The 23,092-nt window shown below is 54.2% G+C and overlaps 5 protein-coding genes across 5 annotated transcripts; 1 reads left to right on the top strand and 4 right to left on the bottom strand.

Moving 5' to 3' along the window:
• Positions 1 to 321: 321 nt before the first annotated feature.
• Positions 322 to 1,029, bottom strand: PG997_012694 (uncharacterized protein; the record flags this gene model as incomplete). The annotated part of the gene is made up of 1 exon (XM_066817008.1): positions 322 to 1,029. One exon carries the CDS (start codon positions 1,027 to 1,029, stop codon positions 322 to 324), a length of 708 nt encoding a protein of 235 aa, XP_066662700.1.
• A 4,218-nt stretch (positions 1,030 to 5,247) lies between these two features.
• PG997_012693 (coatamer subunit protein) lies at positions 5,248 to 7,892 on the bottom strand (the record flags this gene model as incomplete). Its single annotated transcript, XM_066817007.1, has 2 exons — positions 5,248 to 5,752; positions 5,788 to 7,892. 2 exons carry the CDS (start codon positions 7,890 to 7,892, stop codon positions 5,248 to 5,250), a joined length of 2,610 nt encoding a protein of 869 aa, XP_066662699.1.
• A 1,248-nt stretch (positions 7,893 to 9,140) lies between these two features.
• On the top strand, positions 9,141 to 10,637 carry PG997_012692 (FAD dependent oxidoreductase-domain-containing protein; the record flags this gene model as incomplete). The annotated part of the gene is made up of 1 exon (XM_066817006.1): positions 9,141 to 10,637. One exon carries the CDS (start codon positions 9,141 to 9,143, stop codon positions 10,635 to 10,637), a length of 1,497 nt encoding a protein of 498 aa, XP_066662698.1.
• Positions 10,638 to 11,677: 1,040 nt separating this feature from the next.
• Positions 11,678 to 12,634, bottom strand: PG997_012691 (uncharacterized protein; the record flags this gene model as incomplete). Its single annotated transcript, XM_066817005.1, has 4 exons — positions 11,678 to 11,694; positions 11,748 to 12,162; positions 12,219 to 12,306; positions 12,372 to 12,634. The coding sequence occupies 4 exons, from the start codon at positions 12,632 to 12,634 to the stop codon at positions 11,678 to 11,680; spliced, it is 783 nt and encodes a 260-aa protein (XP_066662697.1).
• A 6,110-nt stretch (positions 12,635 to 18,744) lies between these two features.
• Positions 18,745 to 20,823, bottom strand: PG997_012690 (uncharacterized protein; the record flags this gene model as incomplete). The annotated part of the gene is made up of 3 exons (XM_066817004.1): positions 18,745 to 18,844; positions 18,927 to 20,445; positions 20,538 to 20,823. 3 exons carry the CDS (start codon positions 20,821 to 20,823, stop codon positions 18,745 to 18,747), a joined length of 1,905 nt encoding a protein of 634 aa, XP_066662696.1.
• Between the last annotated feature and the right edge of the window lie 2,269 nt (positions 20,824 to 23,092).

Raw genomic sequence — 23,092 nt, 5'->3', positions numbered from 1 at the left:
TGGTCGAGTTAAATGGATGGTCGAAGCAATAGAGGCATTCACACACTGAGCCACAAGGGCAACCGGTGTAGGTAAGCCCACCCTGTGAATTGGCACCTTGAGCTGGTTGGTACCCAAAGGGTCCCATTTGCATCTGCTGTTGCTGCCACTGTGTCCAAGTATACGGGTTGTTCGAGGTTCCATAAGGCATGGAATAGTCATGCGAGGGGGTTGGTAAAGTGCATCATTCTGGGGGGGCTGTGGTTGGCGGCGGCTGTGCCATTTGCACGCCAATACTGGGGTCAGTGGTTGGGTTGTACTTGTTTGGCTCTGCACCGTTTGTTACCAGTGCTTTCGGTGCGCAACAGCTGCTTTGGGGGCTGGCGGCATGGCTTCGAGAGACGTAGTAGATCCATCATCGGGGGCTGGAGTGAAAATCACACTGGACGCTTCGGACCCGTAGCCGGCGCCTCCCTCTGGTGCTACAAAGCCATGACCTACTGCGAGACCGCCATTCATCAAGGACATAGCGGGATCTATCCCAATGTTGCCGTTATGGATTGACGGCGAGATCATTGGCATTGTATAGCTCAAAGGGATCGGGTACACGGGGCCGATCGACGGGTCGACACTGCCCATCATGGGAGGCTGGAATGCTTGATTGGCCTCGAAGCTCATCGGGCCATGTTCAGTCGGGATTTGACCGTTTGGGAAACCGTTGTTGAGGATGTTGTAATTGGCAGGGTCCATCCGTTCGAGCCGACCGACCGCCTCGGCAACATGAGACTGTCTGCGCGAAGATGGTCTTGCACCCGTCTTGTTGACACGGAACGAGGATCTTGTTGGCGAAGAACCCGGGTTTACCGGATGCTCCGACTTGGGAGCAGGCGCCGGAGTGCTTCCTGTAGTCGACGTGTGGTCTCTGCATTCTCCGCAATGCGCCCTCCTCGGGATAGCAGCAAGCACTGTCTGCCGACACTCGCAGTGCTGCCCGGGGAGGTGCCCGGGGCAATTGGCCAATGGCCGCCCGGGCTTGCGGACTTGTATCATGGGGCGATTGCCCACGTGTGAGCATTTGGTAGACCGATGGCCCCGAATGCAAGGCTCACTAGAGATCAGCGCCAAGTCAGCCCCAGAACGAAGACGATATGTAGCCTATCCCACCGATAGGGAGAAACCTAATGGAACGAAAGCCAAAATGTTTGTCGTGCGCTACCTGTTTACAACATGGCCCTACCGGTCGGTTCCGGTTACTCGGAGCATGTACAGCTAGGAGAGACCATTGGCGAATGCGGGAGGGATATGCGAGACACGGAAATAACAGTATGTAGGGAATTTTTCCAATACTGACCAAGCCATTTTGATCCCATGTATTGTCGGCATCTTGACCAGCTTTGTGTCGACGGACTCAAAAAATGTAGTGTGTATGTACTAGGTCGCCGGGTTCTGGACACGCAGGAAAGTTGTACGTGCCACTCAGGGGCCGCCCACACAGTCGCACTGCAGTAGACGTTGGGATATTTGGGATATTTGATCCAAAAAGTGTGTCCGACCACGCGTAGCGAATACAAAAGTAAGCGCGGTGTGTGCCAGCTTTCGACAACGCTTCCGAGTCAGACACTTTGCATATACCGGGATGTCTCGAGTAAGAGGGGAACCCCAGCTGCTTACACTTGCGACGATGTCGATACACAGAACTGCTGCCGGTGACCAGTGAGTCAGCGGCGACTGCGGCCTGCCAGATATGAGAATGATGAACTGGTAAGTGAAGCTCTTCAATATGAGGGGCCAGTTGGTGGGTTTGTATGGCAACGGGTGGTCTCAAGATAAATGCTGGGATAGCGCTGCCATGAGAAGAATGAGTACTGGCTGGGTTAGGGTAAAGGGCGGCGACAGAGGATATATATATACCTTTGATGCGCAGCTGCTGATTGTATAAGTGTGCAGGCAGGTAGGTTATGGGAATGGAAGCAGGCACGCCCACAAGGTCATTCAGTTCAGGTCAGGATTCAAGGTCCAGCCGGTCGTGCGCGCCGTTCATCGGGGTTGGCCAAAAAAAAAAAAAAAAGACCAACTAAAGGGAGGGAGGCGCACGCAAGTATCCTCTCGGCCTTTCCTGGGTCGACAAATAGGTTGCGGGAAGGTATGATGGTTTGCACCAGGTTTAGCTTTCCGATAATGGCGGGTGATGGCGCCTGGCTGGGTGGTTGTTGACCTTAGCACTCGAACAAATGTTGTTGTTCTCGTTTTTGGCAACGAGTGTAGGGTGCTAGGTAGCGGCAGTAGGTACTCTCTGTAGGATGTAGCTCGAGCTACCTGCCTTGCCTGCCTTGCCTGCCCGCTAAGGTCCCTCGGTCCCTAGGTCCCAAGGTCCCAAGGGTGGTATCCAATGGTATTGATGTATCGTATGGACGCAGATGCGATGCGGCACATGTAGATATGATGTACCCGGCTACACACGTGAAATAGGTTGGCTACATCGGAGGCGAGGTGAGGTTAGGTAATTGAAGATGGACCAAGCAGCATTTCTCTCGTCCCCCAGCTAAGTATGTGTCGGTAGGTATGTACCACACTTACTACTTCATTTGCCTATTGTGCATTGGACGTCATTTCAGCACCTTGCGGGGCCTCCCTGTTCTTCCAGTCTTCTTCAGGTCGCGCTTCGGGGGACGGCCAGACTGCTCGCTTTCCTCCCGTCAGGCCTCAGCTGCAAGGAAGGGACGAAGTAAACTTCTGACGAGGTAGGCGGGAGGTCGATGGAGTGAGTGATGGAAGAAGTGTTTCCAGTGGATGTGTCTCTATCCATCTGGTGTGTGCTGTAGTGGGGTTGCTGTTTAGACCCCTGGGTCCGTAGCCATGTACAAAAGCGAGCACGTTTTCATTGGCCAACACCCCCGTGAGAGGCCAAGGTGAAGCTGCTAAGCCGGGTGGTCGACGGCCTACCCAGCACAGGCTTCTTCGTCTTTGGAGGGGGAGGGGTGACATGAAGTATGTAAGTATGCATGTACATGTAGGGAGTGGCATTATGCATCGACATCTTCGATTCCGTGCCGAGGAGAAGAGGGGGGCAGTCGCCGCGAAATCCAACAAAGAACACGAACACCACATACGGACAATTCACAAGAGAACCGCTCCGTAGATGATGCATGATTTCCCGCCGCGCGATGGGCTATCAAGGCCTCAATCAAGTGCTACTTTTGGCCCGATCCAATTGGCGCCGTCTCGTCCAATGAAAGCAAGGGTAAATGGCCCGTAGCGCATCGTAGCTGGCCGATTTTCCGCCTGGATTGGCAACTACCTACATAGCATATGTGCTTCAACTCGACGGATTCGTCCGTCAGCTGGTAGGTATTACGTTGGAATAGCTTCAACAAGCACAACGTTCCGTATTGGCCGGGTAAGCATAAAATAGCACAACAGTAAAATCAAGCCACCTCGTTGGCTAGCAACTGCAGCGCTGGTCAAGAGATGGCAGCAGATACACATGCTCGGCAATCAATACCTCTCAACCCCCAGGCGCCACCCACCTATCGAGCAAGGTTGGACGGCTCAACATAGCGTAGCGGCAGCTAGGCAAAAAAGCAAGGGCTGGGCTGTGCGTTTCGATGTTCTATGCCGAGCTATGCCGGACATTATTAGGTGGCTAACTGTCTGGACCTTTGACAAGCTGGAAATATTTTGATGTTTACCTACCTAAGCTAAGGTACTGGGCATTCAGCGTGGACATCACTATATTTCACTATATTGAGTGTTCATTCACCTTGTTGTCGGTTGTGAGGTCACATGCAACGTAAAATGCAAATGTCCTTCTACCAGACAAAGTTAGGTTGATGAAACGATGACCTTCACAGTCTTGAAACGGACAGTGATCGGGCGCTGCCAAGGCCAACCCCGACTAGATGCTGGCAGACGACCGATCTGCCAGGCTGCGAAGGGCAAGCAAAGCCCAGAAAGTGGCCAGTAGCACTGCACAACACACACTGACGGCAGGGTCATCCCATTACACCATGCCCTGTTTGAAACAGCGTTGGCACTGAACATGATCAACATCTGAGCGCGTCTACACGCGCTTACTACCGTGAATAGAAGAGTGGCTCTGGGTGGGAGGTGCGCTTGAATATTGGCACAACCAGTGTTAATCGAGTTCGCTTTGCCGTCTACCTACGTACATACATACATGCATGTACTTACTACCTACTTCGTCTAGATACTAAGAAAAAATAAATAAATAAACTGGACCCTGCAGGTGTCTCTCATACCTGCCAAAGAGCCCTGTTCCCTGTCCCCGGCCAGTAGTCAATCTTCAGATCCGGTCTTGGCGGAAGCGTGTACGACGATCCAAAGATGCCGTGCTGGCAGTCCGTCGCACAAATACCGTGCACTACAAGCGACGGCATCCCCCGTTCGTGTCGGCGCAACCTCGTAGCTTAGATGCCAAATGGGCAAGTACGGGCAGATGGGTTCGTGTACGTTCGAAGTGGCCTCGTCGAAATGTCTCCCTATTCGTCCCATATTGCGACGTCACAGGATGCTTAGCTCGGGTGAGAGAAGAGAAAGGCAACCGGAAGGGTTCTTGTCTGAACTGGAGGGTGGTTCGATTCTATGGAAAGAAGGCCCGTGTTATCCTTCACGATCAACTTCGCGGTTCCCTCCCTGCTTTGGGCGGAGCGGGGAGGGCGCGCCAAGCACACAAGAACGGAGTCATATCCCCTTCGCTTGCTGGCGGCGGCCAAGAGTCTCCCCAAAGTAGGTACCTATCAAAGTACCAAGTAGCAGAAAGACTTTGGTTGGCACTCTCGGCTTGGTGCCTGGGGTGCCTTGAGCCCGGCGTCTAGCGAATGTACATAACATGCTCGACCGATATCTGCACTTACCACCCTTCACCTTGACCTGGTCTGACTGTGAGACCAACCGGGGCCAAGGCGGCTGTCAGGCAGGCACAAGGTCCATTTATACTTCACCTTACCCACGACTAGCACCATCTGGGCTAGTTTAAACTTCTCGAGGTCCGTAATTCTTCAATGGGTGCCTCTTTCAAGATGAGCAGAGACGCATGCCTTTGCCTATTCTGGTATTCAGGGGAATTAGCTCAGCAACTTGCCCGATATTCGTTCGCGTTCTGGGCGATCACAGGCTTTGAGGCTTTGCTTTGCTAGCCATCAAACTACGGAATCTGGGACCAGATCTAGCATTGGATTCTGGCATCGACGGGCACGAGTTGATTTCTCGCAACATGTATGGCCCGGTCTTTGACATGGTCTAATCTCTTCAACTATCTGACGCGTCAGAATCCGCAAACATGTCAACTGCCCTAAGCCGTCTCCGAGGCTGCCGCTCACCCGTCGTTGATGCCCCAATAGGAACCCCTGATAACTCTGGCTTTTGGGGCGGCTGATCTTCCTCCGCGGCCTCCACTGGCTGAGATGCTGTTGTTGGTGGCGGCGTGCGCTCAACATCTACCATAGGTTCGCCACCATCTTCAACTTCGTCATCAGTCATCGGCAGGCCATCGATGTCTGAATCCATTAGTGCTCCCTCGTCGTCATCCTCTGCCATGGCCTCGCCATCCAGGTCGTCGAGCTCCATGCTTCCACCTGCTGGGTCATATACGCCTTTGTCCGCATCCAGCGACACAGGCTTGAAGCCTTCTGTACTCGACACTCCAGCTTCCACAGGCTTCCACTTCCCTGTCGTCTTCTTGTCCCCGGCCCCTATACGAGCTCCAGCGTCCGTGGCGGCGGCAGCAGCAGCAGCACCGCTCTTCTCAGCTTCCCTGTCTTTTTGCTCAGACTTGGCGGACTCTCAAACCCTTTTGTGAAAAGCTCCTGAGCCTCGACGGGAAACACGCACCACCCCTCCCACAGGCTAAGAACCAGCCCCACGCTGCGCTTCCACTTGTCTGAGCGCAGGCGACCCCACCCAAGCCGCTCGGCCGTGAGACCCAGATGCTCAAAAACATGTCGCCCACGTAGTGCGGTCTCGAAGAGCTGCCGGAATCGCCAGCTGTGGCGCACCCCGCTCGTCGCCGATGACGAGAGAATATCGCTCACGACGTAGAGAGCCACAAGACTGGCGCCACTTGTGTCAACTTGCTCACTGCTGTTTGTAGTGGTTTTGGTGTTGTTGATATATGCCGACTCATCAATCGCAGCATGGGCAGCCCCGTCGTCCACGTCAGACTTGGCATTTAGCTGTTGCTGCTTGAAATCCGGATTCGCGGAAGTCAGCGCCAAAGGCTTCTGCACGTTAGAAACGATCAGGTCAACGATCTCGTCGGCGCCGCGGCTGGCATGAGTGATTGCGAAAGTCGTGATGCGGGCAATATCACCCTTGCGTATCCGACTGAGCGTGATCGGAAGCCTGGCCAACAGGTGAACAAGCTTGGCCTTGTCAAGCGGATTGAGGTAGGTGGTCCCTTCGTCTCCTGTCCCAGCACCAGCTCCAAGGTCGCCCATACGGTTATTGAGGCCCTCGTCTTCGTAGTCATCGTCCGAGGAATCGTACTCCGGATCCGATACGAACTCGTCAATATTTGTTGTATACTCGTAGACTAATGGTTTATCAGGCGCTTTCCACGCATGACTGCTTTCGAACAATGGCAGGTATTTCCCCGTCGGTTTGCTCCCACCTCGATTATTACTGTATGTCTGCGAGCCCGTGATTACCTCCCACAGCCTCCAGCGGTACCAGACACCGCCTGCACTACGTGCGTCCCAGAGCCAGGCCCATTTCTCTTCTCGCTGCACGTCGGGCCGTGACATAAGAAGAGCCTCGAACTCGGGTCCATGCTCAAGGACAGACTCTATAGTTTTGTGGATGAGCTGGAGTTGCTTGATGTCGCGTGGCGCTTGCACCGGAACATGCAGCAGGTTCGACCGATTCATTGCCCCTCCGCCAGGTCCGTAAGACGGAGGAGGCGCGAATCCTCGATGGAATTGGTGCGAATGTGGTGGATCATTGGCTGGTTGCGGAGCAGGCTTCGCGCCGAAGGGTTGGGACGAATTAGAAGACGTGGTTATGAGGAGAGACGAGGATGGGGCGAGATTTGTGATCGCCACGGCGGAAGAGAGATGGCGGTGCAGAGAAAGGTAGAAACCGTAGCCCAAGTAGCGATTCTGCAGAGAGGACACGGCGGAGTCCATGTCGGTAGCCGGTGTTTCCTGGGAGAGTATGACGATGGCCGCCATGGACTTGCGCTCGTTGGCAACAGGGGCAGCCTGCGGAAGTATCTTGACATTTTCCACCGTGAGATTTGGAGGGATCAAGGCCTTGATGACAGCAGGAGATGTACCCGGAGGTAAGTTGGCCAGCCGCAATGTAGGTTTTGCGACGGCGCGCTCCTCGGCTCTGTCAGCAGTTCGCCCATCTGCTTCGTCGTCACTGCCTGTGCCAAAGGCTTTGGATATGCCTTTCCCTGACGCATCATAGCTCCGGTCTCGATCCCTTTCTCGTTCACGCTCCTCGCCGTGAAAGGCCAGCCTGCCGCGGCCATCGTCGCCATGCCGCCCGAAGTCTCGCTGAAAGCCGCCGTCAAAGCCTCTCTTACGCCCATAGCTCCCAGGCGGTGGTCCCAAGCTACCTGGTCCGCTCTTAAGTGGTGTTCCGGCGTTGCCAGCGGCGCCAAAGTGTCGTCTGCCTACAGCACCTCCGGCGGCAGCAAATGCAGCGCCTCTGGACCCCCGTCCAGGACCGATGCCGCGAGCTAGAGCGCTAATCTCGTCATCGTCATCGTCGTCGTTATTGTGATCGAAACTCTTGACAAAGCTTTCGTAGACGGCGGCGGTCTCGGCGGCTTCGCGTTTGCGTTTCGCTTCTCGTTCTGCCTTTTCTTTCTCAAAGGCGGACTGCTTGTGTGCCTTTTGCAGCTTGGCTTCGACGTCGGGGAAGTCGTCGAGCTTCTTGGAGGCGGACATGGCTGAAGGCGGGAAACGACGGTATGCAGTTGGAGTGGGTATTGCGTGGCCGGAGAGTTTTCGAGCGAAGATTACCGCGAATCTTATCGCATGCGCATGTTCGCAGCCGAGATCGGCTTCCGGCCAGAGCCAAAAAGCGCCCGTAAACTCGAATGCGAACCGTCAAAGAAGAGGGCGGATGATACGAGAGAAATCGACAAGATGCAGCGTATGGAATGATGTCAGCCTTGTTGGAGGAGGCTCGCGTCGCATTCAGACAGTCAACATCAATTGATGGACCAGCCAATCAGCTGCGACAAAGTCGAGGTGGGTGGGATGCATGTAGGCGGAGGGCGTTAACATCAAACAGGCATAATACCTTAACGTTAGGTAGGTATGGATCCCCACTGTCCCACTGGAAACCTACTGGGAAGGCAGTAGCAACCAATGTCCAAGCAGCCAAGCAGCGTATGATGCGTCAATGTAATGAAGTATGTACGTACGCCCTTCCTGACTCCAAGACACATGGCAAGACAAGACAAGACAAGACAAGGCTGACGTTGGTTGGGTGTCTGTTTCTCAGCTCCCGAAGCACCCCCAGTCAGTCATGCAATGCAGTATCGAGCCCGACAACCGAACAAGCGACAGCGAAGGGAAGAAAACTCGGCCGATCCGATTGGGCGTCCCGGGTGGTGAGAGATGCGACTTCCGATATCGAAGAGATCCTCTATTGATCCCCACAACTGACTAGTTGTCAAAGACCCAATCCTCTGCGCCCTCGCCCTCCTTGCCTCCCCGTCCAGTAGCCGTCCCTGTCCCTCCCATTCTCATGCACTCGCGCTTCTGCTTCCATACCGCTTTGGTCTCTCTTTACCGACCATGGCCGCCAGTCCCGCCCCTCCAGATGGGGCCTCCTCAGGGGGCCGATAACGTCCATGGCACAATTGGAGCCATTACCACTACTTTAGGCTTCTCCTATCGGACTATGAGTTCTTTACTACCGAGTACTTGCTCTCTATATAAATCCCTAGTTGCCCAGGTGAGGTGCAGCCAGTTGGTATGCATTGTCGAGTACACTAAGTACATAGTCATTACGTCCAGTATATATCGTCTGGGTTGTCGCCACTGCTGGGTCCGACGCTTCGACTCATATAGAAGAAGCACATACACGAAAGGAATCCCGAGTGAAATCTGGCAATCAGACTTCCATCCATCCATCTTTTCTCTCCAACCATCAAGACCTCGGTTCTCCCATCAGGCAAATTAGTCATGGCACACGACACACCCTCCTCTGCCTCCCCCTCCTTCACGGCCCCGTCCACCCTGCTCATCATAGGAAGCGGTGTGTTCGGCTTGTCGACGGCCTACGCCCTCACCAGGCGTCCCGAGTGGCAGTCCACTCAGATCACCGTCCTGGATCGTGCAGGCGGGTCCGCCCCTTCCTTCCCCGAGAACCCGGTCTTCCCCTCCCGCGACGCCTCCAGCATAGACTCGTCCCGGATCATCCGCGCCGACTACGCGGACTCGGCATACGCGGCGCTGGCGTCGGCCGCCCAGTATGCGTGGCGCCAGCCGGGCCCCGACAGCATCGGCGGCGAGGGCCGCTACACCGAGACGGGCTTCGTCCTCGTGGCCGACGACGAGCCACCGCGGGTCCGCAACGCACGCGGGCTCGAGGTCAAGTCGGGCATGGGGTTCGCGCGCGACGCCTACGCCAACGCGCTGGCGCACGCGCGGCAGGCGGGCCGGGGCGATGACGGTGACTGGGTGCAGCTGCTCGACAACCGCGCAGCCATCGCGAAGGCGACCACGACGGGTGCCGAGCTCGGGGACTGGGGGTATTTAAACCGCGGGTCGGGCTGGGCCAACGCCGAGAGGGCCATGGCATGGCTGTACGAGAGGGTGGAGGGGACGGGCCGCGTGAAGTTCGTGAGCGGCACCGTCGATAAGCTCGAAATCGACGCGGGCCAACGGAAGGTCGTGGGCGCCAAACTGAAGAACGGACAGTCCATGAGGGCCGAGTTGGTCGTGGTAGCCGCCGGCGCATGGACGCCCAGCCTGGTAGACCTGCGCGGGCAGGCCGTGGCGACGGGCCAGGTACTGGGCTACATGGACATCACGCCCGAAGAGCAGGCGAGGCTCGGCCAGGCCCCCGTGCTCATGAACTTGACGAGCGGCACCTTCCTCATCCCGCCCTCGAACAACGTCCTCAAGGTCGGCCTTCACGGCTATGGCTACCAGAATCCGAAAAAGGTGACGTCTTGCCTCACCGTGCCCAAGCCCACAAGCATAAGTGCCTTCAACGACCAAGAACAGTTCTTCCCCGAGATCTCCGTTTCCCAGCCCCTGACGCATCTGGACGACCCAACCCTCTGGATGCCCGCCAGCGGTGAGCGTGCTCTGCGGAAGGGGCTCCGGGCCATGGTGCCCTGGCCGTCGGTAGCAGATCGGCCTTTCACGGCAAACCGCGTGTGCTGGTACACCGACACGCCCACGGGCGATTTCCTGGTCGCCTATCATCCCTACTGGAGTGGGCTGTTTCTGGCGACGGGCGGCAGCGGCCACGGCTTCAAGTTTCTGCCGGTGCTGGGCGAACATATTGCCGATAGCATCATGGGCAAATGTACGCCTATCCTCAAGGACAAATGGGCCTGGAAGGAGGTCACCGATGTTGAGCGGTCTATTGTAACCGAGGATGGAAGTCGCGGCGGACAGGCTGGGCTTATATTACAGACTGAGCTAAGGAAGAACGGCCCTCGGATATAATAAAATGTACCTTGTAGGTTTTGTTCTACATCTATATCGCAAAGGAATAGTATTTGGTATTGCACGGTGCAAGGCCTCAATACTAGCCACCTTGACCAGTCATTTTGTCCTCTCTACTGGACTCCAGGTTTAGTAGTTTAGCATTGTGACAAACTACCTACATTTGTCATGATGCAAATGGCAATCAACCAAGTGTTCGGTTCGATCAACACTGGCACTGTACGATCCCGCCAGGTGTTGTAGTACCATCCCATGAATGAGGGCATTGAATCGTGCAGTGTTCGAGCGATGGACTACAATGGCTTTTACACAAGACAAGGATACATAGCGCTTCGGAGGTAATTCATAGTGAAAACCAGTTGATCAGAAGTGGTGATGTATTTACTACCAAAGTAGGCAGCCACGCACGACTGTTATCCTTGTGCTTAGCTTCAGGCATGAACAGCTTCAGGTGCCTCGAGTGCAAGAGAAAGCATAATCCATTCGCTGAATTGGACAGACTACGATGCGAACGTGGCATTCCAGCCAGTGCACCATCTGGACATTTGTGCCCGTGCCTGTCTCCTGCTTCCACTTCGTACTACTCCCCGATGACTATCATGTTCATCATGGACGTAGCATCATCATCCTCGTTCCTGGAGATTGAGCCCCCCTCCATTTATATGCTCTTTCTCCCCCTGACTGTTGAATTAAGACGGCACATCCTCGACCAGCGCACATGTCGTCGAGAGAATGCCATGTGCAATCTATGTGTATCCATCTGACCAGGCCCCCAGTCATCTCCTTTTTGGTCCTAAATCAACCTGGCCCACGCCTATGCTGGTCCTTTCCTTGTGTCATAACGCCGGTGCAATGCAATTTGCGAAGAAAATATCAATGGTACAATAACCTCATACTGGGCCTCCGCGACGGCAAGCCGTCAGTCGTCAAGCACAGCTGAGTAGTGTGCAGAATGGAGAATCATGAAATCATAATGTATCGTACAACCAAGAACGAAGTAGGGGTGGACGGTGTGGTGTGTGAGTGGTAGCAAGAGTTTCTCAGACCTTGCGGAAATCTGGAGGAAGTTAGTGAATGTACGTTCAGATGATGCGAAGAGGTACAACCTACCTTGAAGCACAGGGTATATCATTTCGAAGGCCTGGTAGATTTCTTCGCGGACTTTGGCACCAGTGAGAACGATCTTTCCGCTCACGAAGATCAACAGCACAATCTTCGGTTTGATCATACGGTAGATGAGACCAGGGAACAATTCAGGTTCGTAAGAACTGAAGTTGTGATGGCGCGAAGCAAGACCCTCAAGGCGAATTGGGAACTTGATATCGCAACTGCCAACAATGTTCTGGATCTTGAAGTCGGTGAACTTGGCGTTGAATCCGAGTTTCTGGATGATGCGGGCATACTTGCGCGAGGCAAGCTTGGAGTCATCCTCTGACTTGGCACCAGTGACGACCATCTTACCAGAGGCAAAGATCAGGGCGGTGGTCTTCGGTTCGCGAATACGCATGATAACAGCGGCGAAACGCTTTGAACTGGTCAGCAACGTAGATCAAGATTCGCAACCGATGGGGCAGTGTTTACCTTGGGGTTGTACTCGGCGTTACGCGCATGCAGGGCAATCGTCTTAAGGTCCAGACGGCAATCGAGATTGACCGTGGCGACGATGTTCCTTGATGATGCAGAGTGAGCACACAGTTCATTCAAGGACAAACCGTGTGAGGTAATAATACATACTGCAATGTAGGAGTCAAACCACTACCACCTTGGGTGGTGGCAGCAGGTGTGGCCGCGGGCGTGGCGGGAGTCACCCCATTGCCGGCCGGCTGGCCATTGGCCATTCTCTTATCGACTTCGCCGGTCGGTGGAGTGAGCTCCTGAAGAACGCCCCCAGGCATGCTGAGCGAGCCGGAGCTGGTGAAGGCTCGAGCTTGCGCGGCAGTGGAGGGGTGCGACCCGAGGGTGCTGAAATCCGGCTGCGGGGCAGCAGAAGAAGCCATGATGTCTTGTTCGCTTGTATTCCACGGAACTGCAGAATCTAGCCTTTGGTAGGAAAGACCTGAAACGATGTTAGAAAAAAATTGGTTTGCGAAAATAATGATCATGTTCGCCAGCGCCGCACGTTGCGGAACAAGCCAGTTTGGTAAGTGAGCAACTGCCAAGGCTGTTCTGGCGACTTGGTGCGGTGTGGGTGAATGAAAAACAGGCAGGCAGAGGGAAGTGAGGAAAAGCCGCCGGATTCGAGGTAACCCAGTCAACGCTCAAGAGAACGAGAAATGGCACCAATAGCAACCCGGCTTTTCTACGATAATGGGGAACGATGGTCACGGGCAAATAATATGGAGGAAGACAATAGAGGAAGAGCCTTACCAATTGGCGCAACGGAGATAAACAAGTAAATGTCTCCCCAAGCTTCTTTGGCCTAAACTGGTAAAGGCTCGATTGTATCTGGCCGATGATGCTTGCGATCAAGGAACCAGAGATGGCACACACACACGATATGGATTTATGGGTTGTCTGTTGGGTCGCGAGCGAGACCTCTGGGAACAGACAGTAAAGCGCGCAAATTCGGATGCGAAAATAGCGGGCTGTCGATGTCGGGGCTCGGTTTGATGCGATGCGACGCGACAATGACGGCGGGCAGCGATTCGATCTTCCTCTGCGACGCGCTAGGTAGATATGGTGGAACGAGGCGACGTTGGTGGTAATACCAAGTGGCGCTCAGTGTTTCTCTTCCTCAATTCTTGTCTTCTCTACGCTCTCGTCTTTCAGCGACGGTTCTGGGACTACTCTGCACCGGATCTTGCGCGGTAGTGGGGAGGAGTGCTGGGAGAGAATACGGTCGCAGGGTCTGAAGAGAGAGAGGTCGAGACCTTTTATGTCGGCGGCTGGCAACAAAGAGGGTTTGCGACGGTTTCGGAGAAAGCGCGACGGAGAAAGGAAGGCTTTGTTGGTGGGTGGATTGTTTCGCCGAAAGGGTTCGGTCCGGATGCAGGTGAGAAGCAAAAACCAATTAAGGAATGCGACGGCCTTGGCTCTGTCCTGGACGACAGGAAGCAGCAGGAGGTATGGTGGGATCGTTTTGTTCTTTTTCTGTATGCCCGATTTCGCAGGTCTTGGTCCTTTCGCCGTGAGGGATCTCGGTGTCAAGACAAGGTGTGACGAAAAAAAGGCCAAAAAAAAAAAGGTCGAGCGATGATGAGGTAAGGTGAGGTGAGGGAAAAAGTGGATCGGGAGATGGGTTTTGGGTGAGGATGGACGATGGATGGGGGTGGGTCGGCCAGACGTAATTGGCAGACAGTCAGCTGGCAAATACGTAAGGCTGGGGTCGGTCGGAGATTCCGCGCAAGACTTTCGAAACAGTTGAAATTGGGGGGATGGCTGGGCTTCTTATAATTTTTGCCAGGCAGGCCTTCCTCCTAGTGCCTCTAAGCAGGCGCACTGACTTTTAAGGCAGCGACTCCCATGGACGCCCCCCGTGTGGCGGGAGCCCACAATTCGCTACTTCTTCCTGCCATCTTAGTGGACGCACTAAATCCGCCGCGGCCAATCATACCTTGTCATCCGCCCCTGATTTTATCTTTTTTTCCTCCTGCACTTTACACCTTCGTAGCTCCTGGTTCCTTCAAGTCTCTTTTCTTCCTCCCCTTTGCTCTTTGCCATGCAATTCTTTCCTCACGCTTCCATCCCAGCCTCCCATGCCTTGCCGTCCAGCCATCGTTTGGCTCTTCTCTCGCTCGCCAAACCCGACACACGAACACGCATCCAACGTCAAGTCAACATCTTCCACATGCCTACACGCTACTGAATGGTCCCAGCCAGTATTCGACAGACCGGCCAGCCCAACGATGCATTCGCTCATTCTTTGTCGCTCGCCAATAGTCTAGTCAGACCGCAAAAGTTTGCAGGGCAGGCAAGCTATTGATGCGACGACCATCGTTCTGCTCCAATTCATTCGCCAGGTCACATGCACCATGAAGAAACGACGGGGCAGGAATGAAGTGGCAAGCGGAAACGGCCAGTTGCGGTCGAAGTGGACGGTCGGTCGCAGACAACACACGGTTCAAGCACGATTCATCTCGCACTGGGGGCCAGGCTCGCCCGATCGCAAAGCGATTGCAGAGCTATGGGGGCAGTGGCGCCAGGGGGGGGCACTGGGGGCCTCGACCCCAACCACCACAGGTTACAACCTGGCACAACAAGCACCCACCCTCATCGCCTGCAATCTTTTGAAACAGCCTGACCCTCTCCCATTTCTCACCCTCTTATTGTCGCAGTGCTTCATGTGCCATCCGTCATGACGCGACTGTTTCGACGCAAATGCCTACTACATGTTATTTGCCGCAAGTCGCTTCGACCATCCATTCGTTGCCAGTGCGACGAAGGGTGGAAGTCGGATGCATCACCATCATCATCATCACATCCGCTCTGGGGTGGTCTTTCCTCCCTCCCTTCCATTTTTCCAATCTTCATCGCATCGCGTCTTGTCGAGAGAGTTTCCAAGAGTGCAGGGTCCGCTGGGGGCCGGTCACACCTGTGGCTCAGTAAAACATGTAGGACGATCAGGTCTCATTATCGTTTGTTCTTTCCCTGAAAAGTCTCATTTCGGCCTCTCGGGGGTTACAGTTACATGCTCATTGCGGTCGCTGACTGCTTGCGATGGGAGAGTTGCTTCTGCTTGCGGCCGTCCCAAACGCAAAGCAGCCGAACGCACGATTGCAATGTGACAAGGTCTGTATTTGCCCAAGAATGACAATGTGTCCTCTTCGGCGCTCTTGTCTAGATGACGCGCGAACTGGAGCCCTCCGAGTCCACCTACACCGGTTTTGTTCGCCTTTTCAAATCAAAGCCGTGGAGCCAGCTGTCAATCACCTCTCAGTGCGCAGTGGGAGGGAACACCAAGGTGGGGAGCCTGTTTCAATGGAGAAGCCAGAAAGGAAGCCATCGGCCTTGGAGCCTGCCATCGCCGACGCGACTCGCCAGTGGAGACCTTAAAAAAAAGCCTGTGTCTTTTTATGGTTTCATCATTTGCCGGTATGCGCAGTGTGTGAGAAGCGATGATCCCGACACACTCATTTCCCTTGACCCCTGCGACAAATTCTTTTTCCCTTGCCGGCCCCCAGCCGCGCCCAGCCCTCATTTCATCCCTCTTATCTAGCCATTCATCGTCGCGCTCCCTTTTTATGACTCATTCGTACGCACACAACCGATGGACAGCCAACAACCAGCAAACTATATGTCGTCTTCCACCCAGCCTATTTGCGCATCTATGACTCGTCTTCTTGCGACGAGTGAGGCAGCATACAAATAAGTGTTGATCCCAAAACGTGTGTGAAAATTGCGCGACGACCAAGAAAACTCGGGAAAACAGGAGGCAAAGAAAAAAAGTGTCGCCCGGACTAGAGCACGCGTTGGAAGATGATCGTGATTTCTCGAAGGGTGACTATGACGACGCGTGTCTGGTCTGAGTTGACGAGGGCTGAAAATGTTGGTGTTCTCGTGTTGGTCTGACAAAAAAGAATCCGTCGCGATAGGACTGGTGCTCTGACCCCCTAGCAAGCGCCGTTCTTTTCATATCAATGCAAGCAGGCTGACCATGCAAGTGCAAGTCGCCATGCAAGGAAGCGGCACGAAGGTCGGAAGTACTCTGAAGTAGCCAGTGTATCGCACTGTACAGCGATAAGGGAAGCCGTGCTTTTTTTCCCTGGCTGGCTGGCAAAGCTGGCAGGTCAATTGCTGATTACTCATGTGACTGATTATCAATTGCGCCATTCAACAAATCCAAGGCGTGCATTGGGGCTATTGGCTTGGTTGGCCTACTTATCTCCATCTCCCGTCTTGCGCGACCGTACATTGGGCGCTGCATTATAGTAAGTAGGCATGTACTTTATTTTCCGGGTGGTGGCTCAGTCGACCATGGCCGTCTTCTTATCGATTATTTGTTTTATACTTTCAATAATCAGCATTTCTGTTTGATTGTCTTGGGACTGCTTGTCGTAGAACCTGAACACCATCTACATTACCATGTAAGTAGTATGCAATTTTCCAGACAAGAGTCACCATGTTTCTTTCTGGCTCGAGGATTGTTTCTGCATCGCATGGCCCTGCTCCTGCCCTTTTCACTGGACTGGGATAGGCCGGAAGCGGTGAGGTCGGCCATACCGGCTACTGTAAGAGGAAACCTGGCACCTGGTGGGATTGCCCAACACAGGTCCATCCACGAGGCGCCGATTCTCGTCTCTTTTGACCGCTTCGGGGTGGATCCTTGCCTTGGATGGTGTCCCCGGCCGCTGCCCCGGGCCGAGCAAAAGTTGCGGGATGTGGGCGCATTGCCATGCGCTGGCCGGGATTAACCAGGGCGGCAGGCAGCTGATGATTTCAGCAACCACGGAGTCACAGGCAGTTTTTCTCTCACTGCTGTCGGGTACGAATCGCAACTGTCTTGGATTACGTCAAGACAACTTGAAGTCTTTGGCTTGGTTGGTGGCCGGTCAAGCGGCTCGCTCACTAGGATATCCCCAGTGCACACTTGCCTCGAGATAACATTGCGTTGAAACCCGCATTGCGGCAACAATGCATGCTGACCATGATCAACCGATACTGTGACAAATCATACCTATATCTGCAACAACAAACTGCACGCGTCTGCTTCTGGCATAGAACCGACTGCTCCCTAAGCCAGACGGATGGCTGAGCTGGGAGTACGGTACCTGATAAACACCATTGCGTACTTTTCTTCTTCTTCAATGCTCTGGGTATTACTCGCATACTCAGACAATACACACAAGACTCATCACAGTGGCCAGCTTGAGCCTGGTCGACATTCTGCGACCAGATCACGAACCATACGTCACGCCACTCGCCCTAGCCGTTCCTGCAGGAAGGCCACAAAGCCTCTCTGCATGACATTGCCATATTGAGCTTGTCCACCCGCCAGTCGTCTCTTGGCCTTCATAATGCGTACTACGATTACAGGAACTACATGTGGCTCCTGTACCTTGATGGGTGTTGCTCGGTATGCCTGCCCATTGGTTGTTCTATTCTTCGTTAACCCGAGTGAACGTCCACTTCTTCTTTTCTCTTTTTGCTGGGCATCACACCATTGTATCTTGAGTACGGGGATAGACTGTAGGCAAGTACCATCCCAGGATACTTTGCGAACATCCTTCCATGCCCATGACCCCCCTTTTCCTGGCCTTTCTCTCTCCTTCTATAGTTGACCAGCACGGTCAGGCTGCTCGATACGTTGCTCTCACAGGTCCGAGTGGCTTTCAACTACCGACCCCCTTTTATTATCTTTCACGCCTTCCCAGCCCCGTAAGGCTAGGGTGGAAACTGTCAGAGCTAACCTGCGCAACATCATCCGTGGCAAACATATGGTCACCTACGCTATGAATACACGCCGGGCAAGCCACAGAAAGTATAAGCTCTAGAGCACATTAGTACTCCACTGAGACTGAGGACCTGGATGACAACATTGAAGCTACCTAGGTACCTGGCATGGGGTCCGTTCCCGCTGGGCTTCATGGTTTCACATCGATGAGGGCGAACATGCTGAAAGCGAAACCGAACCAAATAGGCAAGAGTCGCAGTTTAATGTCGCCGAACCTACACGGCTCCTAGCACACTGGGTAGGTGGATTACGCCCGAGCAAGGAGACGATTTTAGGGGTAAGCAGTCGCGGCGCCCCTTTGCCTTGTTGAGGGACAACTCCCACCTGTATTCGTTTCGACACAAGTGAGAGGCGACAAGGTGCAAACAATGCCAACCATTTTCGACGAGCAATAATGTAAATCCGGCTCTCTCAAATACGTGTTTGGTTGGCAGACCTACGTCTGAGGCCATTTTCGGACCGACACAGTCTTATGTCGTAGTGGCCAATATCTAAGTAGGAAGTATAGTAGGCAACGTAACCCACGTTAAATACGTGGCATTTGGTTTTACAAAACTCTATGTACATATAACATGACCATGGATACAGCTTATTGGCTCTGCTATACCGTTTGCTGGCAACCCATTGTTGCTATTACCACAGCGTCGGACCACTCTTTGATGTTCACATCGTGAGTATTCATTCTACTTTTTGGTTAAGGGACTCCTGTGTTACTACTTAGGTCATGTAGTACTTTGGACCTTCACCGCCCTGAGGAACGGCCCAGTTGATATCTTGGTGAGGTGCCTTGATATCGCATGTCTTGCAGTGAATGCAGCTGTTATTAATTGTCAGTCTGGGTTTCATCCATCATGATCGGGTGTTCATGGCCATAATATGGCAGGCTGGAGTATACTTACTTTTGCGAGTTGATCTGGAACCTCACACCCAGAGGCTTGGACGCATCCTCTACATACTCATATACGCCAGCAGGGCAAAATCGGTTCTCGAGACCCTTATACCCCGGGAAAGTCTCCATCGTGTGGGCATCCCAGTCTTTCACTTGTAGATGGACAGGCTGGTCCTCCTCGTGGTTCGTTCCCGTGCGAGATACACTCGTCAGGATGTCAAATGTGATCTTGCCATCGGGCTTCTCGTATTCGATCTTGGGGCACTTGTCTGCAGTCTTCGTTGCACCGTGGTCCGTCGTCTTGTGCTTGAAGGTCCAAGGCACGCGTCCCTTCAATATGAAAGCCTCCAGACCGGAGTACATGAGGCCTCCGTACATGCCGAGCGGGCCGTGGAATGAGGGCCTCATGTTGCGTACTTCCTTGAGCTCCTTCCAGATGCTGGATTTCCGCAACGAGTCCTCGTAGTCATACAAGAATACCGACTCCTGGCTTTCACTTTTCAAGGCGTTCCAGGCAGCCTCGGCCGCCAGAATGCCTGACTGCATGGCATTGTGTGTGCCCTTCACCTTGGGCACATTCACGAAGCCAGCAGAGTCCCCTATTAAGGCACCACCGGGGAAGGCAACCTTGGGTATGGACTGGAATCCGCCCTCGATTAGGGCCCTGGCGCCATATGATATGCATTTGCCGCCCTCAAGCGTGTTTCTGTAGAGCGGGTGCTTCTTCATCTTTTGAAACTCTCCGTAGGGTGAAAGCCAGGGGTTTGAGTAGTCCAAGGCTACTACGAGCCCAACGCTCACAAGGTTGTCGCCAAAGTGGTACATCCAGCCGCCGCCATACGTATCTGAAGGTAGTGGGTAGCCCATGGAATGGATGACTTGCCCCTTTTGGAATTTCTCAGGTTGCACCTCCCAAACCTCCTTGATTCCAAGGCCGTAAGTTTGGTGCTGGCTGTCGCTCCTGAGGTCGAACTTCTTGATGACTTGTTTAGACAGGTTGCCGTGGCATCCCTCGCCAAACATGGTGACCTTTGCGTGGAATTCCATGCCTCTTTCGAAACTGTCCTTGGGTTTTCCATCGCGACCAATTCCCAAGTCGTTGGTTGCCACACCTTGTACTGAGCCGTCTGCTTTGTATAGCACCTCGGATGCCGCAAAGCCAGGATAGACCTCCACACCAACTTCTTCGGCCCGCTCGCCCAGCCACTTCGTGAACTGGTTCAGACTCACGATATAGTTGCCGTGATTGTGCATTTGTGGTGGTATAGGCACGGGCAGGGCCATGCCCTTCGTCAAAAAGCGCATCTTATCTCCGGTTGCCGGGGTCGCATGTTCGAAACGGTTCTCGTTGGCCTCGTCGAGCCAGTCCGGGAACAAGGCCTCGACCCCGCTTGGCTGGATTACGGCCCCTGAAAGGATGTGGGCACCGATCTCGCCGGCCTTCTCCAGCAGTAGCACGCGGAAGTCCTCGTTGCCGGCCTCGTTCGCTCGTTGCTTCAGTCGGATAGCAGCGCTTAGTCCAGCAGGACCTGGGTCACAATTATGCATGGTCAGCACGCGAGAACAGAAAAGGAGCTGTGAAGTTGGGGCGGCGAAGCAGCGGGGTTTGCATTTGACCTACCTCCTCCTACAATACAAACATCGACCTCGTCACTCTCACGATCTACCGATTTGGGGTCGAAGCTTTCGTCGACGACATCGGCAAGGCGGTTTATCCGTGTCGTGTTGAATGCGCGGGTCTGGATCAAGCGACCCGGGGTTCGGGCCAGTGCCGGCATGCTGCGCTGGTTCCACGGCCGTGAGATGGCCGCCGCGCTCGAAGCTTTACATGCTTGCGTAGCCAGACAGGATCTGACGGGCAAGGCGCTACGGCGCCCGAGGGTTCGGAGGTGGACAGGCGCGGACATTTTCGTGTTACCAACTACGGGCGCAGAGTGTCCTGATGTCGCGAGTTGATCAAAAGCTCATGCCGTCGTCGCTCAGCGGCCCTCGGAGTCTGTAGGCGTCTGGACTCCTGTGTCGTGGGATGAAACAGCAGCCGCTCTCGGTGGGAAGATAGGAGGATCTGACTCGGACTACTATTTTCGAGTTTGCGCCATGGACCGACAGGAAGCTTGACTAGCCGAATGCTGAGGGGCGCTCTGCCAATTGCTCAGAGGTCCAAGGGCGAACAAGTACAAGTAGTGAATAGCACATGAAAAAAAGAGGATTTACAGGCCGCTGTCGGGAGCGTCCAAATGACATCAATTGGAGAATTCCACCCAAAACCCACCAAACCGAGGTTCTGCCCCCGGCCGCAGCTAGCCGGATCAGCGCCAAGGCAGGCCGAGGGCCAATCAGGTGGGATGGATTAGCTAACAGCACTGAAGACCACTGAAGACCACTGAAAACCGCTGGAGGCATCTTATGATTCCTGCCCGATTAAGGACCTGGCCAGCTGTTGAGGCGCTCGTTCTGCGCTGATGTCGGTGGAGATCTATACATGTAGCTTATACCCATCACCACCCACCGTTGCTTGCAGTACGTAAGTGAATTCCATACAGAGTGTTGCTGCCATCATGTCAGAATACATGTAGTAGTATGTTGGTAGGGGGGCGATGCAGGGCGGTCAAGCAGACAATTCAGTCTGCTCCGGTCAACTAGCCGCCTGGTCAGGAATGCCCTTGCATGTCAAGGCGGAAGAGGTAGGTTACACTTCAGTCGATCCGACCAAGTAACCTCGGACCTGGTTAAAAGAAGGAAAAAAGAAAAAAGCTCGTCTCTGCTTTCCTCTTTGCATGTTTGGATCGCTAATATAGTCTGATGTTGGGCACCACGTTCCGTGTTTTTCTATTTGATGGCAGCTTTCAAGCCGGGCATGTCCCTGCGCAGCTGAACCGTTCTGTAACATTAGGCGGGCGTGTTTATCATGCTGGCAGGGCTTGACGTTTCTCGCAAGCGCCGCTGGATCCAGCTCCCGGGTGCCGTTTGGAATGGAGACCAGGAGTAGCAGGTAAAGTCAAGTCAAGTAAAAGACGACGTGACTTGCTGTACACACATCCGGGCACCTACCCGGCCAGGAACCCACGAGCACACGAGCCAGGCAATCTGGACCCTTCCATCTTTCCAGCCAAGTGGATGTGCCCAGTAGCTTAATTATCAGATGGAACAGAACTTGAGCTGCAAAACGCTAGGCTTGCCCTCGGCACCGGCAATTCAGAAAAAGAAACCTCCTTCGTGCGGGTCACTCCAGAATGAAAACCACCGCTGCTACAGCCACTCGTTCGTCGTATGTAAATTCATGCGACATGCCTGCTGCTGCTGCTTCTCCTCAGATCTCACTTCATGGCCGGCTCATCGAGCTTCTCGAAGGATGGTGTTTGGATGCGCGCAGTTGGAACGGAACATCCAACTTCGTTTCAGACTGCCAACCAGCCTGTGGTGGCTCGCGCTTTCTTGAAGAACAAGAACATCAAGCCACCGTCCTAGGGTAGGAAGATAGGCAGGCCTCAGACCGGGCGTCAATGCGTCCGAGATTGCGGCTCCAGTGACACGTCCGGTGTGTGCAGCCTCACGGCTTGCCGCCAAGATGCCAACTACGACGTTGACGTAAAAAAAGGCATGGCTGCTCCCAGAGGATTGTGACTTCAGCTACACGAGTTACGGTGGTGCTAAGGGGGGGGACCCCCAACCGTTACGCCGTTACAACACAGACACGCAGAACTCACAGCATCCTGAGTGGTTGCCAGTCGCAGAGTAACCTCGATTGGGAAATGTTTGACATTGAACACGCGGTGTTTGATCTACCGTTTGACTATCCTTGTCCGCCTAGGGGCCCGTTCAAGAGGGGCCTAGGAGCCTAGGAGCCTAGGAGCCGGGCCAGCTTGCCAGGGTCTAAATTAAACGTCTGCGGGAGCCGGAAGTCTTGGCAACTGAAACTATCCTGGCCGGGGAGCAGGGGGCCGGTTGACAGTCGCGGACGGTAGCAAGCAGGTAGCCTCGAGTAGCCCAACGGCCCTTGGAAGTTTGCCCTGTCGCCAAACGGTTTGTTGATCTCGTTACTCACAGCTCAGCCTTCGGGCAGCCATTGCCTTTCTGGGAAGATGTGCGCGAACGAGCATTGACTACCGTTGGACTACCGTTGTAGTAAGTAGTATGATCTCCTTCACAGCCATTCTCGTCGCCCATCTCGATGTG

The sequence above is a fragment of the Apiospora hydei genome (assembly GCF_038363865.1).
Source record: "Apiospora hydei strain CBS 114990 chromosome Unknown utg000009l_segment0_segment0, whole genome shotgun sequence".
NCBI lineage: Eukaryota > Fungi > Ascomycota > Sordariomycetes > Amphisphaeriales > Apiosporaceae > Apiospora > Apiospora hydei.
Note: the sequence above shows the minus strand (reverse complement) of the source record. Positions and strands in the feature narration are given on the sequence as shown.